Source organism: Amblyraja radiata, chromosome 2 (genome assembly GCF_010909765.2).
Source record: "Amblyraja radiata isolate CabotCenter1 chromosome 2, sAmbRad1.1.pri, whole genome shotgun sequence".
NCBI lineage: Eukaryota > Metazoa > Chordata > Chondrichthyes > Rajiformes > Rajidae > Amblyraja > Amblyraja radiata.
In genome coordinates this window covers 126480462-126496680 of record NC_045957.1, presented here as the reverse complement: position 1 = coordinate 126496680, position 16219 = coordinate 126480462, and the positions used below count along the sequence as shown (strand labels likewise).

Sequence of the window (16219 nt, the reverse complement as noted above, 5' to 3'; positions counted from 1 at the left end):
TAAGATAATTTTCCAGTTGTTAGGTAATGAAATTATGTAAAATATCATGTTGGCTGTACCATAACGTCAAGGAGACAGAACAGATGAGAGGGTATAGCAATCAGTGTGTTTGCCATAGTGACATTATGCCTGAAAATGAAACTGCACCTCTCAGATCCACTTAATTTTGCATACCTTTCTACACCAAGAGTACATTCACAAAAATGTCCCTATACTGACAATAAAATGTACACTGGACTTTTCCTTGGACCAGGAAACTCTTGTTCAAAAAATGACGCGTGCTTGGATGCATTTCTTTAAGCTTCAGTACTTCTGGACACTGAGTGTAAAGACTACTTCAGAAGCAGCAACAGTAATGAATGAGAAATAAAATAGAAGCTACTGGAAATACAGGCAGCTGATTTGTGATTTAATATCAATAGCTTCATGCAGACCATTTCTTGATCTGATGAATAGTCATTGCCTTGTAACAATCACACTTCTCGACAGCTGCTACCTGATCTGCTTGGTATTTCTGGCATGTTCTGCTTTATTTCAGATATCCAGCATCTGCAGTATTTTGCTTTTATAATGAACAAGACTGGAATGATTCTTGTGTGATTGTTCTTGTTTAATCTTTCCATTTGTAAAGGCACTGACGGATGCTGGGATTCCATGAAAGCCCTCTGATACTTCACTTAATTATCCACTAAAACATAAGAGCTGAAATGATTCTAAGGTGTACCAGTAATCTTGACAAATTTACACACTGACTAAAGGTGCTGTTCATACGCATACTCTTATGTTGTACTTATTACAATTCAGCCCCATTTTTTGCCATTGAAGACTTTGACAATGCAAAATTCCAAATACCAGATTTCAGGGTCACCTCATTGATCTGCAGGTGTTTATTTTTACGCACAAACCCAAATGCACATTCTGTCAACATCAACATCCAAAACAAGTAATCTACCAAAAAGGTAGGACATTGGAAAAGTAGGGGAATAGTACTTTCATTTTTTTTTTAAACCCAACAGATCTGAAATTCAGATGTAGTGCACATTGCTATTTGGAGAATATACATAGTTTGGTATATTGGAGAAGAGAATAAACACCTCACTTGCTAGGACTTTACATTTTTTTATGATAAAGCAGCAACCCATCTCAGGCAAAGTGATTGGAAGAATGTAGGCATGTATACGTCTTTGTGTCTCTTCATTACATAACAGAAGCAATGCAACATTGTTCCTGTTACTGAAATGGCATTTCTGTTAACGTGGACAGCCAACATTTGTACAGTTAAATAAATAACTATCAAACAGTGCAGCAGAATCCACTACTGTCAACATCTACAAAGGCAATAATAACAGTAATATATACAAATGCTTACAAATTAGATTTCAAAAATAAATTTCACATATGCATATACAGTACAGACAACTTTTCTTTATGGCCATGAAGCAATAAGTCAAAGCCATTTGGAAAAACAAAATAATTTTACAGGGGAATAAACACAAAACCCTCAAGCAATTCCTAAATCAAAATAAATCATAACATACATAAATAATAGGAATTTGGTGTATAACTTAATCTGTCTAAGATGGCCATTGCCTTACCAGTTCAAACGATTAATTTTACGAAACTCTAAACAATGTCTCTCTCGTAAAAATGCTTTGTATTTCCCAGCCTCTGATCAATGATATGCAGATACGTGAAGCAAAGTGACAATTTTCTAAAATAGGCCAGTTGTAATTGGCATGATGCAGGAGAGAAAATACATCTAAACAATTCTGAAGCAGATAAAATGGCTATTATTTGTGAATTATTTGCAAATGTTACAAGTATAAATAAAATGATACCATACAGTACATAGTACTAGTACTTAAAAAATACTTTCCTTTTAATTATGTCTGATGTGTAAGGCAAGACTAGATTCCCCAAATGCATCCCAACTACAAGTACAAGCCAGAGTGGTCTTTAAACTTGAACTGATTTCTGCATGCAGAAGTTAAACATTTGAGGATTTACAAAAACACATTGTGCTGATCCAACTCATCCTGAATACTCAGGTATGTTCACTTTTCCTTCCCAACCCCACCCACCCAATCCCCCACATAGATATGTATATATAAAAATGTTGCTTAAGAACATTAACAGTAATTTGATAGTAAAAGTTATTGTTCAGCTGGCAGCCATCTAAACCAAACCATAAACAATTACAGTACAAGTCTAGAAGATCTGCAATCGTACAATGAGTTTAAGTAAATTATATTGATTGTATTTCCATGCTGGATCAGCAACAACTGTAAGAGCTCTCCAATGTACAATAACTTTTACAGCAAACAAATCAGGTGGTGTATTTTTCCTTTTACACACAAACTAATAGAGACAGAGGAGCCTTATAGACAGAGTTAATGGCGAATGTACGCATCCTGATTCCACTCACCGACATCGTTTCTTTTTTTGGATGCAACATCCCCATCCCTTTCACAATGTTGATCCTTTGATTTATGGCGACTGCGCTGTTTGTTGCGTTCATTATGGTCCTGTTCTCGCTCTTGTTCCTTTGAACGATGTCGTGATTCTCGATGCCTGTGGCTGCAGTCACCTTGGACTTCTTCTGTATGGTTGTGATCCTGATGTGAGCTATAATGATCGCCGTGACTATCCATACAATCATCCTTTGGTTCTATATACACAGAATCCCTGCTGTCCTCCATTTCCGAGTCAAATGTTTCCTGCCTCTCCAGGCCCCGACTCGCTGTGCCCCTGTGATTGTGGTGCTTGGCCGAGGAAGAAGTTCGGTGTTGGGGCTTTTTTACTGGCTCCGGTTGCTTCTCTTCCTCCTGGGAAGCAGATCTCTCAGGTCCTGAATGTACACGTTTTTGCTCTCCCTGTTTCTGTTCACCCTGGTTAGTGCCACACCATGCAACAATCCAGTTAGTGAAAATGTATAATTTCAAACACTATCTAGATCTAATTAATTAGCAGGCTCTACACACCCAATTCTCCCAAACTTAATGGTTTATAGTTAATACTAATTGTTTTACATTAAGCATCTGGTTACATTCGGTTACTGGAGCAAAGTAATAACTGTCAAGTATCTTAACGTAAAAAGATCTCAAATGTTGGATTACCTTAATACTGAAACTAGTGTTAATTAAATAAAATTGCTAAAGAAAACAAAATGTTATGGACTCATGGGTATTAGCATGAAAATATGACACCTTTTCTTTGCCCACATTAACCAGGTAATGATTACTTTTCAAGTAAGCATGCAGTCTCTGAAGTGTTTATGAATTCTCTTTCGCACTGAAGAAACCATCTTTGAGAATATAGATTAATGGATTTATACCTTAATCACTAAACAATTCCTTGTTAGCATCTTTATTGTGATTAGTCAAAACCACCACAAGGGTTAAGTGATTTTCCTCATGCAAAGCTGCTTAAAAAAATACTGTCAAAAGAAACAGCATTTTTCAATAATCTGGTGAGTTCTAACCTGAAGCTGGAAGGTAATTAAATGTCTCCATCTCCAGTGAAATGTGATCATCACAAATCACTTGGTTTTCTCCATTGTCCTCTATATGCCAGAAATGAAGATTAGGTTGGAGAGAAGCAAGAACTTGTACCTGCAGATTGGAGACTGGTGCTGGGCTTGAAGGAAGAGCTGCGCTGGCCATTGTCCGGCTGAGGAGAGGGTTGGGAGGATTGCTACTCGGAGGGTGGGTAGCTCTCCAGTAAGCTTCTAGGTAGTCAGAGAGGTGCTCACAGGCGTCTTCTAGCTGATTTTCATCAAGGATTACATCAAATAGTTCCTAGGGCAATGCCATAAACTTTAAATTCAAATTTCTTTATACATTCAGCTTTTAATAGTAAGTTGTGTTCGCATTTCAGCAAAATATTGCAGTATACTTGGACGTATTTGGCATTGTACAATTTACCATTCCCATGTTATTTTATGAACAGATAGACAAATATGCTGGAGAAACTCAGCGGGTGAGGCAGCATCTATGGAGGGAAGGAAATAGGCAACGTTTCGGGCCGAAACCCTTCTTCAGACATTTGTGTTCATCAAATTCCTTCAATTCTTGCTTTATTAAAATCATATTTTAAATTGTCTTAAACCTTAAAGCATTCTCAGATTGATCCATAGAAGAACTTCAGTACCCAACCACACATGAAGCCCAGGTGTTGAAAGAATAGAATAAGCCTATCTCCTAGACTTGGAAAGAGGATATAGAATCATATAATGGATCCTTTGACAGATGATGGTGGTGAATGGGTTGATAATGGATGAGATGGTAGATGATACATGGCAAGATGATGAGTGCAGGATTGAGGTGGCAATATCTGAAAATGGTGGACAGAGGATTGATTGGTCAGATAAAGACTGCCAAGGCATCAGCAGAAAAGTAGTAGGGAATGTGGAGGCTAACTGAAATGAAGGAAAGCTTAAGACACCAGACAATCTGCTGGAAGAACTCAATAGGTTGAACAGAATCTGTGGGTGGAATGAAATGGCCAACATTTCGGACTGGGACCCAGCATTAGCACACAACCCGGTCTGGATGCAGGGTTTCTGACCCGAAACATCGGCCATTCCCTTTCTACCCACAGAGTTTCTGCAGCAGATTGTTTCTCCAGTTTCCAGAATCAGTAGCTTCTTGTATCGTAAAGTTTGATGCAATTAGGATAAAGAAAGAATCTTCCAACAGCCTCCCAGGTAAAGTGGAAATAACATCAAAGTCAGCCTCGGGGCTCCTCTTAAGCCCTCCTTCAGTGCTTGAAGTTTGTGCCAGTAAACCTAGTGCATTTTGGAAGTTTGCCATCACTATTTGCGCAGCAGTCTCCACACTAGCACATCACATAAAAGGATCAACAACAATTTGGGCCTGTGGTTCTCCAGCATCTGTTTGAGCAACTGGGACTTTTATTATAATAGTATGGAGATTTTCCCCGGGGTGGAAATGTCAAAGGCCAGAGGGCATATCTGGTGAGAGGGGCAAAGTTTAAAGGAGATGTTCAGGGCAAGTTCTTTACACAAAGATTGGTGTAATGGTGGAACGTGCTGCCCGAGGTGGTGGTGCAGACAAATATGGTTCTATAGTTGAAGAGTCTTTTAGATAGGCACATAGATATGTAGAGAACGGAAGGATAAACCATTAGCAGGCAGAGGAGGTTAATTTATCTTGGCATCATGTTTGGCACAGACATTGTAGGCCGAATGGTCTGTTCCTGTGTTGCACTGTTCTATGAGATTAATTCCTTCCCCAGTAACTGATTTGTTCTGCATCCAGAATCACATCTGAGCTGAGAATTCAGTGATGGTTCGGGAAATGATCATCTCTTGTTTCCAAATACACGCAATTGATAGTTAAGATAATAATAATAATGGATGGGATTTATATAGCGCCTTTCTAATACTCAAGGCGTTTTACATCGCATTATTCATTCACTCCTCAGTCACACTCGGTGGTGGTGAGCTACTTCTGTAGCCACAGCTGCCCTGGGGCAGACTGACGGAAGCGTGGCTGCCAATCTGCGCCTACGGCCCCTCCGACCACCACCAATCACTCACACACATTCACACACAGGCAAAGGTGGGTGAAGTGTCTTGCCCAAGGACACAACGACAGTATGCACTCCAAGCGGGATTCGAACCGGCTACCTTCCGGTTGCCAGCCGAACACTTAGCCCATTGTGCCATCTGTCGTCCCGATGGTCATCAATCGCCTTTGCAGGCAAAACAAGGTCATTGCTCACATCGGGAAACACATTTTTCAGTGTAACAAGCGAGCTCAGCTCCATGAGATCAGAAATTGGAGCGAATAGATCACCATGCCTATTTACCAGTAGAACTGTATGCAAATATCCTGTAGTTCATCTCATTAATTTTTTAAGACCTTTTTGTGCTGCAATGAAACCCAATTTCTGTGGCAAAAATGTGTGATCGCTGCCACATTGTGCAACTGACTGAAAATTAATTTCTTCACATTGAGATGTTGATTTGATTCACTGTCTAAGGCATTCAGCAATGTAGACAGAGGACAGGCCAGACACCAATTTTCAAGACAGTAAAAACAATCAATTGGCTTTCAAGGATTAAGTGGAATAAATTTCAATAAGTAATTGAATGAGAAAGAAAAAAGATTAAAAGTACTCACTGGAGGACACTGAGCCAGTTTGTCTGCTGCTACCATCTGGACATTCAGGTGTTTAGCCTGGGATTTTCCTCTTGATTTTATTAATCTTTGCAATACCTGCATGCAAGATAAAATGGAAAGATTAGGAAGTTAGTACATAGATAATAGTTTGACAACCTTTCGCAAATAACTGTCCTAACTGATGTAAAGGTCCCTTTATTCAAATAAAATGGCAAGAATAAAGCAATTAAAATCCATGTTGTAGGAGTGAATTGCACCAATTTTTCATCCCCAGTTAAAGAAAGAGTGGTTTTTGGACACATTCCGTGCTATCTGGACTGAAGCTATGATTCAGCTAAATTCACTTATTGGGCAAAATCAAGCATTTTTGATTGCTCCAAATTAAGAAGAAAACGCACAATGCTGAGGGCTTTATAAATGCAAATCATTGGAATTTGCTTTGGTGTGCAGTCCTGTTCACTTCAAAAGGAAAGAAGAATTCACCCAACAGAATGTCGCTGGTGTTCCTTTCATTAAACAGGAGTAGCATTGGGTTATTCAACCCCTTCAGCCTTACCTGCCTTTTATTAAGGTCACGGCTGCTCCAGCCTTGACCTCCACACCACTTTCCTCCTTTCTTACCGTACCCTTGAATCGTTTGTAGTCTATTTGTCAATAACTGTTTTAAATATCCACCTATGTTTCCAGAGTCATCAAACCTTTAACCCTTAGGCTCAGTCCACAATGCCACTTACTGGGACACCTAATCTGAACCTTCGCGAGAGTTATATACAGTGCCCTCCATAATGACTCCTGAAGAGTGTTTCTGATCTGTCGGACAGGATTTTGGCGATTTTTCTTTATTATAGAGAGAATTCTTCTGTTATCAGCTGTCGAGGTCTTCTTGGCCTGCCAGTCCCTTTGTGATTAGTAAGCTCACCAACGCTCTCTTTCTTCTTAATGATGTTCCAAACAGTTGATTTTGGTAAGCCTAAGGTTTGGCTGATGTCTCGAACAGTTTTATTCTTGTTTCTCAGTCTCATAATGGCTTCTTTGACTTTCATTGGCGCAACTTTGGTCCTCATGTTGATAAACAGCTATAAATGTTTCTAAAGGTGATGGAAAGACTTGGTGCTGATAACTCCCTTATACCTGCATTAAGGAGGCAATTAAACATACCTGAGCAATTACAAACACCTGTGAAGCCATACATAGTCCCCCCATTTCAGGGCACCATAATGTTTGGGACACATGGCTTCACAGGTGTGTTTAATTGTCTCCTTAATGCAGCTGTAATTTCTACATGGTGAAACCAAAATGTATAAAAATACCCTTTAATAAAATCTAACAATGTGCACTTTAACCATGTGATTTTTTTCTATTACAAATCTCAATTTGCAGAGTACAGAGGCAAATAAATAAATGATGGGTCTTTGTCCCAAACATTATGGGGAGCATTGTGCCACACACATAGGGTGGCACAGTGGTGGAATGGTAGAGCTACTGCCTTACAGCACCAGAGACCTGGATTTGATCCTGACTAAGGGTCCTGTCTGTACAGAGGTTGCACATTCTCCCTGTGATCGTGTGGGCTTTCTCGGGGTGCTCCAGTTTCCCCCCACATCTCAAAGACGTGCAGGTTTGTAACTTAATTGACTTCTGTAAATTGTAAAATGGTGGAGAGTGCGAATGTACGGGGTGATCGCGGGGTGGCGTGGACTCGGTGGGCTGAAGGGCCTGTTTCAATAGACAATAGGTGCAGGAGTAGGCCATTCAGCCCTTCGAGCCAGCACCGCCATTCAATGTGATCATGGCTGATCATCCCCAATCAGTACCCTGTTCCTGCCTTCTCCCCATTCCCCTGACTTTGCTATCCTTAAGAGCCCTATCTAGCTCTCTTGAAAGTATCCAGAGAATCGGCCTCCACCGCCCTCCGTGGCAGATAATTCCATAGACTCACAACTCAGTGAGAAAAAGTATTTCCTCATCTCCGTTCTAAATGGCTTACTCATTATTCTTAAGGGGTTTCCACACTGCATTTCTAAAGTCTAAATTTGCACACAAGCACTTTTACAACAAGTACTCTCTACTTTGTTTTAGTGAGTTTAAAGCCTGGAGATGGTAGTATACACTGAAAACTATTCAGCAGCCAGTAAATATTGGAGTCTTAAGGCAAATGTTTGTACTCAGAGGTCTTTTAAAAGAAAAATCTATTCCTTTTGCAGTTAATAACCCTTGCAAGATTATGCCCACAGTATAAAGGGATAGTTGCATTAACACAAGAGTAAAAACCAACAGCATGCGTCCATTTACCTTCGGAGATGAAATTTTTACATAGACTATAACAGGAGCCAAAGAGGTTTTGCCCAACTGAGCTGGATGGTTGATCGTATCTGCATCTAGAACTACTAATTGCAGTGTTCTTGCCAATTCAAAAATCCGTTCTATTTCACATTGGACTTCAGCTGCAGATGAAGAAGCAAGAACATGTCAAAGAACGCAGAACAAAAAACAATAATTTACCTTACCTTTTAAAGTGTGATTTATCGAAGAATATTCTCACTAGCTCCCTACTTATAACAACCACAACCCAACCTGCGGTGATTCTTTTCCAGGATGAAGGATCGAACGTCAAGGGTCGACAATGTTTAACTGTCATATGCACCAGCAAGAAAACAACTCCTCCCCCTTCTGTCGTGGGGTAGACTGAGTGACTCCCCTCCCCCCTTCCCTCCCCAATCATTGCACATCCCCCAATCCTTTCCACTCGTCACTTTAATTTCATATTTCATGTATTTTGTGTTTTTATGACTGTTGGCAGATCAATTTCCCTCCTGGGATAAATAAAGTTCTATCGTATTGCAACAATGACATTCTCACTTGCTGCAGTTTTACTGGCCCGTTATTCACAATAACACAAATCAATATACAGTCATCAGTGATACAATAAATTAATAATCAGTAATACTAGGTAACCAGACTATCACAGTGCACAATCTAAAGTACATAATGCAAACATAAGTGATATCTGAAAGGGTAAGAGGGCTGGAGGAGTTACAAAGATGGTGAGGTGGAGTTATTTTCTCACTGACAATAGTCATTTAATGACTATGATCATAAAGTGGGCATTACATTGGAAAATCCACATATATTCAACCACGCTGAACTATCTGACCACAAAAGTCTTCTAATAGCCTGTTTGTAGAACAGTAATTAAGGTAACAATTACAAAAGCCATCAGTAGCACCAATTTTATTATTGAGTTGAAACTATTAAATGCAGAACATGTTCTGAGTGAAGAACGTAGATTAATAGCCAATGGCAGTGATGCATCTGTTAATTTACTTGCAAATAATCTGGAAACCTTGACACAATTTTACTGCTCATTATTCTATGTTCGCTATTCTGGGTGAGATGCTAAATGCATTTCGTTGTCTCTGTACTGTACACTTCACAATGGCAATAAAGATTGAATCTGAATCTGAATCTGACAATCCAGATCCTTGGGTTCAAATCCAACCATGGTAACTGTCAAATTTAATTTCAGTTAATAAACTAAACTGACAATGATTACCGGAAAACCATTGGATTGTTATAAAAATCCATCTGATTCTCTATGTCCTTCAAGGAGGAAACGTATCATCCTTTTGTGTCTGCCCTATGAGTGACCAGATCAGTTGACTCTTAAATGTTCTCTGAAAATATTTTGATAGCCAAACATTTCCATGGCTTTAGGGATGGGTAATAAATGCTGTCCTTGGCAGCAAAATTTGTATTTGACATAATGAATAAATGAATGCTGTATTTTAGGAGTGAAATCAAAAGTATTGAAGTTTGCATCTAAATTTAAATATTGCTTGTTTCAAGCTTTTGTACCGTCCTGCATGCTCAACTCCCAAAACCAAAATTGCACGCAGTCCCTCCCACTCAGAATTCAGTGCATAAGCGCAGAAAACCAGGATAACACTGTCTGGGGATGTCACCATCTCTCCTGTCAAAGTTCTGTCTGACCAATGAACAATGTCACATTGCATTCCTACATCGTAAGGCACCGTGAACCATCTGCCAATGAGCAAAATGAATAAAGTAAGATTTAAGGAGTTTTTAAGGTCATGCGAGAATCATATTAGTACTTTCGGAATAGAATTCGGCCATTCGGCCCATCAAGTCTACTCCAATCTTTCAATAATGGCTGCTTTATCTCTCTCTCCTAACCCCATTCTTCTGCCTTCTCCCCTTAACCTCTGACATCTGTATTAATCAAGAATCTATCTATCTATGATTATTTCTTCATATCATTGCCTTCATATTTAATTTTGTATATTTAACCACATTGTTTCTTCATTGGTGAATCAATTGACACCACTCAGTGACAAGATATCCACAACATCACACTCTTTGTGTGAGATTTTATTTCTTCTGGTTGCCCCCGAGATTGTCGGACAAAGCATTTTCTTCAAGGGAATGCTGGTGTTACAATAGCAGAGAAGAATGTTAAGAGGGACTTCCATACAATGAGAAGGTTCTCCACACTGATTCCTGGGATGGCAGGACTTTCATATGAAGAAAGACTGGATAGACTCGGCTTGTACCCGCTAGAATTTAGAAGATTGAGGGGGGTTCTTATAGAAACTTACAAAATTCTTAAGGGGTTGGACAGGCTAGATGCAGGAAGATTATTCCCGATGTTGGGGAAGTCCAGAACTAGGGGTCACAGTTTAAGGATAAGAGGGAAGTTTTTTAGGACCGAAATGAGAAAATCATTTTTTACACAGAGAGTGGTGAATCTGTGGAATTCTCTGCCACAGAAGGTAATTGAGGCCAGTTCATTGGCTATATTTAAGAGGGAGTTAGATATGGCCCTTGTGGCTAAAGGGATCAGGGGGTATGGAGAGAAGGCAGGGATGGTCTTGATCAGTTGGATGATCAGCCATGATCATATCGAATGGCGGTGCAGGCTCGAAGGGCCGAATGGCCTACTCCTGCACCTATTTTCTATGAAACAGAGCTGCATACACACACACACACACTTCCACTTATCAATAGGTAGACAAAAATGCTGGAGAAACTCAGCGGGTGAGGCAGCATCCATGGAGCGAAGGAAATAGGCAATGTTTCGGGCCGAATCCTGCTTGTCTACTCCACTTATCAATAGGCCAGTCTTGCAGACATTTACATATTCACCACAGAATCACGTCACCAAAGTGAGGTGACATTGCTGTGATGCTCACAATTCCACTCCGCTTCGACACAATGAGATTTTCATGCTGTCAAACACAAATATTCAGGTCTGGAGTTGCTGTACTCAGACATTTGTTCACATTTTATACCATGCACTTATTGGATTGGCTCAATCCCATGCAAATGGATTAGTCGGTATCCCCAATTGATCATCTGAACACAATTAAAACTAATTGATAGATAGATATAATATGAATTGTATTCACCCATTGTGACTATACAACATAGAACAAGCACAAGAACAGGCCATTCAGCCCACCATACCTGTGCCAACTATAATGCCAATCTAACTAATACTATTTGCCAGCATTTAATCAAAATCCCTCTATTCCCTACATTTCTCTGTCTGTCTAAATGCCTCTTAAACATTGTTATGGTATCTGCTTTGACCATCAACACCCTTGGCAGCCCATTCCTGGCACCTACAGATCTCTGTATAAAACAAATGTGCCATGACACCTCCTTTAAACCACCCCCCTCTGACCTTAAAGTTATGCCCTCTAGTCCTTGACATTTCTACCCTGGAGAAAAAGATTCTGACTGTCTAACCTCTCTATACCTCTCAAAATGTTACATATTTCCATCTCTCCACAGCTTCCAATGCTCCAATAAATACGTTTGTCCAACTATACTCATAGTTAGTCTTCAATCCAATAATTTAAATTAATTATGTACCAAATCGATGGCTTAACACTAATAACCATTCAGTTTATTTTGCAAAGGACAGTGAAATTGGTCAAACATGAGGGCAATTGATATGGTGAATGTACAGAGCCTTTTACCTAGGGTAGGAGAATTAAGAAACAGAAGATATGGGTTTAAGGTGAGTGGGGAAAGATTTAATAGGAAATCTGAGGGGAAACTTTAAATCATAGGTTGGTGGAATGGAATAATCTGCTACAGTTTAGTTTATTGTCACGTGCTCCGAAGTACAGTGAAAAGCTTTTGTTGCGTGCTATCCAGTCAGACAATACATTGGGAAGTAGCTGAGGCAGCAACATGAAAAGATACTTGGCAGGATAGGAAAGGTTTAAAGGGAAATGGGCCAAATTCAGGAAAATGGGACATTTGGTCAGCATGGACGGGTTGGGCTGAGGGGTCTGTTTCCATGCTGTATGATTCTATTTGACATGGCATTTGGAGTAATTTACAGTCAGGGGCTTGCACTAGAATGGGAAATTGCCTCACCAAATGCATGAAATGACAAAAAATAAAGCATGGAGTATGTCCATCGCTAACCTCCTGCAGAAGAATACGTGGAAGACAGAGATACAGTCTCCATCCCAGACCTGGTGTGCACTTTTTTGCAACAAACCCATTACACTAGTCCAGGCATTAAGTACAATTGAGGCCACAGAGTGTGAGTGTGAGCGTGTATAGGGGAGAGAAAAAGTTGAGGGAGAGTATTTATGTTGGGACATCCTTTCCCAACAATGACTTTTGCACCAAGACGTCTATGTCCTTCTGCGTAAACCCATTCCAATTCCTTGCAGACAAGCTGCTTGGATGCCAGGCAGGGGGATATGGGGAAGGAAGAGGTGCACGCTTTTAAGGACAGACAGCCTTCTATGTCGGGACCACAGCATAGCGTTTCCATAAGGAAAAAATGCAGAGTGTTTCCAGCCATGTTGATGGGGACCTGTCTTGTTAGGAAACATGTCAGGCTCGTTTTAGTACATTATACTGGGTGCAAACCACCCTGAACCCATTTTGACCAACTTTCTGCAAGGGATCCAAAGGGGTGCTCGTACTCTGAATTAACACCCGACTTGATGCATCAGAAAAAGGTGAAAGCATAGTCAGGAACCATACTGCCACGAAACAGGCCCTTCAGCCCACCAGGTCTATGCCACCCATCAAACATCCATTTTACAATAACCCATTTTATTCTTCCAATTTTCTATTGACTCTCCCAGACTACCACACCTTAGAGGTGATTTACAGTAGCCAATTAACCTATCTACTAGAATGTCTTTGGAATTTGGGCAGAAACTGGGGAATTGGGGGTAAATAATGACATTCAAAATTGTGGTGATAAATGAGTGGGGGGGAAAAGGTGTAATTTAACATTGGTCCAATTTGTCACAAACTTCTTCATTCAAAACCGATTTATTGCATATTTTGTGCCTTTATATTACATTGGAACTAATGGCCTCCCTGGTCATTCAGTTATTAATGAAAGTTTTATTCATTGTAACTCCTAGTGGGCTTTTTTGTGAACTTTTCCACCATTCTGACATTTCCATTGTGAACTCCATTAAAATGAGTTATATGTTATGTAACATTTTGTTACATAATCTAATTATTGCCACGTTTAGACATTTGATAAAACCATTGGTAAACAATCAATAATAACACCATTCTCCCACACTGCTGTTAGAATCAATGTGGATTACCAGAATGCTAAACTAACACTACTTTATCCACTGGGTTAATATTGAAACCAGACTTTAACTATGTTAAATATCTATAGCATAGATCAGAGGATAATAATGTATGTATTCAGCTGTTAGTCTGAAATCGGTTCTTATATATCAGAAAGTATACAATACAAGAAGCATTTAGATGAATCAGGCATTTATTAATTTTTTGCTATTTTAATGGGTCTTCATTATATTAAAAAGATTAGAAGTTGCAAGTGTCCTCTCATCCCAGAGTGCCCTTCCTGTAAGTGCAGTGTTTCTCATTTGCAGTTCAGCAGAAACAAAAGCAATTCAATGGAAAATAAAAGCAAAGACAAACTTCATTGGATTTTAATACCTGTTTGTAATCCTCACAGGGAGAAAGATCCCTTCTCTCTATTATAGGCACAACAATGCACAAAACTTTAATACTATCAGTCTGTTAAACTGATTGTTGATAACTCGCTAAACTATGACTATTTTCCCCCAAAGCAACCAATTTACTGATGGCAAGCCAGAAAACAATGCACAGCCTAAAACCAAATAAATAAATCATTAAAACAGCAAAAAAGAGGCCAACCTTCCATCATTATACATACACAAAGCATCTGCAAAAGGATAGCATTAATAAAGTAAAATAATTTAATAAAAGCCAAGACAATCAGATTTGTACAGAACACAGAAAACGTGTTAAAAGCAAAGAAACAAGAACACCAGAAATGCACAGATAACTAACCATCTGTTCTTCATATAAAGTAACATTATAGACACAAGTAGTACAGTGACTTTCACAGAAAGGCGAATGCTGAAATATACTAGCTTGTTCAGTAAAGAATGCTTTACATGGTAGACTGTTGGGACTGCAGAGAAACAACTTTAATCTGCACCTCCCCATGCTGATCATCACCTGGCAATATTCAGTGCAGAGGCTGGAGCCAAAAAGTGACAGTGTTTAAACCACATAAAAACAAGCAAAATTAAGGGAATAATTTTTTTACAAGAGCACTACCCATAATGTCTCTTGAATGCCCCTTGACTTCCTTTGGAAACTTCTTTTTTATTTTAATCCAAAATATTAATGATTCATGCTCAATTAGGAACTTGTTCCGACAAAGATGACTTGAGTAACCAATTAATTTTTGCCCTCAGCATCTCACATGCAGAGGTTTGCAGTGAAGTAGTGAATCAGTTCAATTGGGAGTACACAGCCAGGGGATTTCTTGATGCTTACTGCAGGGCAGTGCAGTTACAATGTGACCTTCAGTTATACGCAAGCTATTAGATGCAGATTGGCAGAGATCTAAGATTGAGGTTAATACCCTGATTCCAGAGAACAGTAATTTGTGACTTTAGAACAAAGCTTTTGAAGGGAACAACAGTCACAGAAAGGAATGCTTCCAGTAGAACTAAAATATTACCATTACTAATCGTTTTTGATCTGCTGTGAAATACGATTTTAAATAATTTATTTTCTTGTTGTACTGGACTTGACAGCACAAACCGGTTTACACAAACAATTTACATATTAAATCACACATTCCATCATTCTGACGCATCAATATGAAGGTAAACCTGACAATTTTAAATCTAACTTAACTATCGTTCAACATAAATTAATTTAAGCTTTCCACCTTTTGATGGCGAAGAAATGAAATAAAATCAGCTGACATGACACGCATAAGAAAGAGCATACTTACCCAAACTCGATCTTGTGTTCGAGCGTTCAATTATTGCGTGCTTACTAGGATTATTTAACACTGAGCGTTTGGCAAGGGAGATGTCAGCTGTGACCCGTGTGATTGATATTCTATGAATAATCAAAATGGATGATTAACAGATGCAAAATTGTAATTGCAATGCCTTAAACTAAAATATTGTTACAACATAGAAACATAGAAAATAGGTGCAGGAGTAGGTCATTCAGCCCTTCGAGCCTGCACCGCCATTCAATATGATCGTGGCTGGTCATCCAACTTAGAATCCCGTACCCGCCTTCTCTCCATACCCCCTGATCCCTTTAGCCACAAGGGCCACATCTAACTCCCTCTTAAATAGAGCCAATGAACTGGCCTCAACTACCTCCTGTGGCAGAGAATTCCACAGATTCACCACTCTCTGTGTAAAAAATGATTTTCTCATCTCGGTCCGAAAAGACTTCCCTCTTATCCTTAAACTGTGACCTCTTGTTCTGGACTTCCCCAACATCGGGAATAATCTTCCTGCATCTAGCCTGTCCAACCCCTTAAGAATTTTGTAAGTTTCTATAAGATCCCCCCTCAATCTTCTAAATTCTAGCAGTATAGCACAGGAACAGGCCAATCAGCCCACAATCTCCTTTGCCTGCAAGTGATCCATATTCCTTCAATCCCTGCATATCCATCTGTCTATCTAAAAACTTCGCAAATGATCCTATCGTATCTGCTTCCACCACGAACCTTGGAACTGCATTCC

The 16219-nt window shown here is 39.5% G+C and overlaps 1 protein-coding gene across 5 annotated transcripts in view; it reads right to left on the bottom strand.

The window, feature by feature from the left end:
- Window positions 1–909: 909 nt before the first annotated feature.
- The window catches only part of cacnb2 (calcium voltage-gated channel auxiliary subunit beta 2), a 200814-nt gene continuing 185504 nt past the window's right edge, over window positions 910–16219 (bottom strand). For 4 of the 5 annotated variants that reach the window (XM_033015312.1, XM_033015298.1, XM_033015320.1 and 1 more), the window contains exons 9-13: window positions 15466–15575; window positions 8439–8590; window positions 6147–6242; window positions 3612–3797; window positions 910–2888 (exon numbers count right to left, since the gene is read on the bottom strand). In XM_033015312.1, the coding sequence (XP_032871203.1) occupies window positions 2391–2888; window positions 3612–3797; window positions 6147–6242; window positions 8439–8590; window positions 15466–15575 (1042 nt within the window). In that variant the 3' untranslated portion in view covers window positions 910–2390. Of the gene's footprint in view, window positions 3798–6146; window positions 6243–8438; window positions 8591–15465; window positions 15576–16219 lie in introns of all 5 variants that reach the window. The other variant, XM_033015328.1, reaches the window with a different exon arrangement.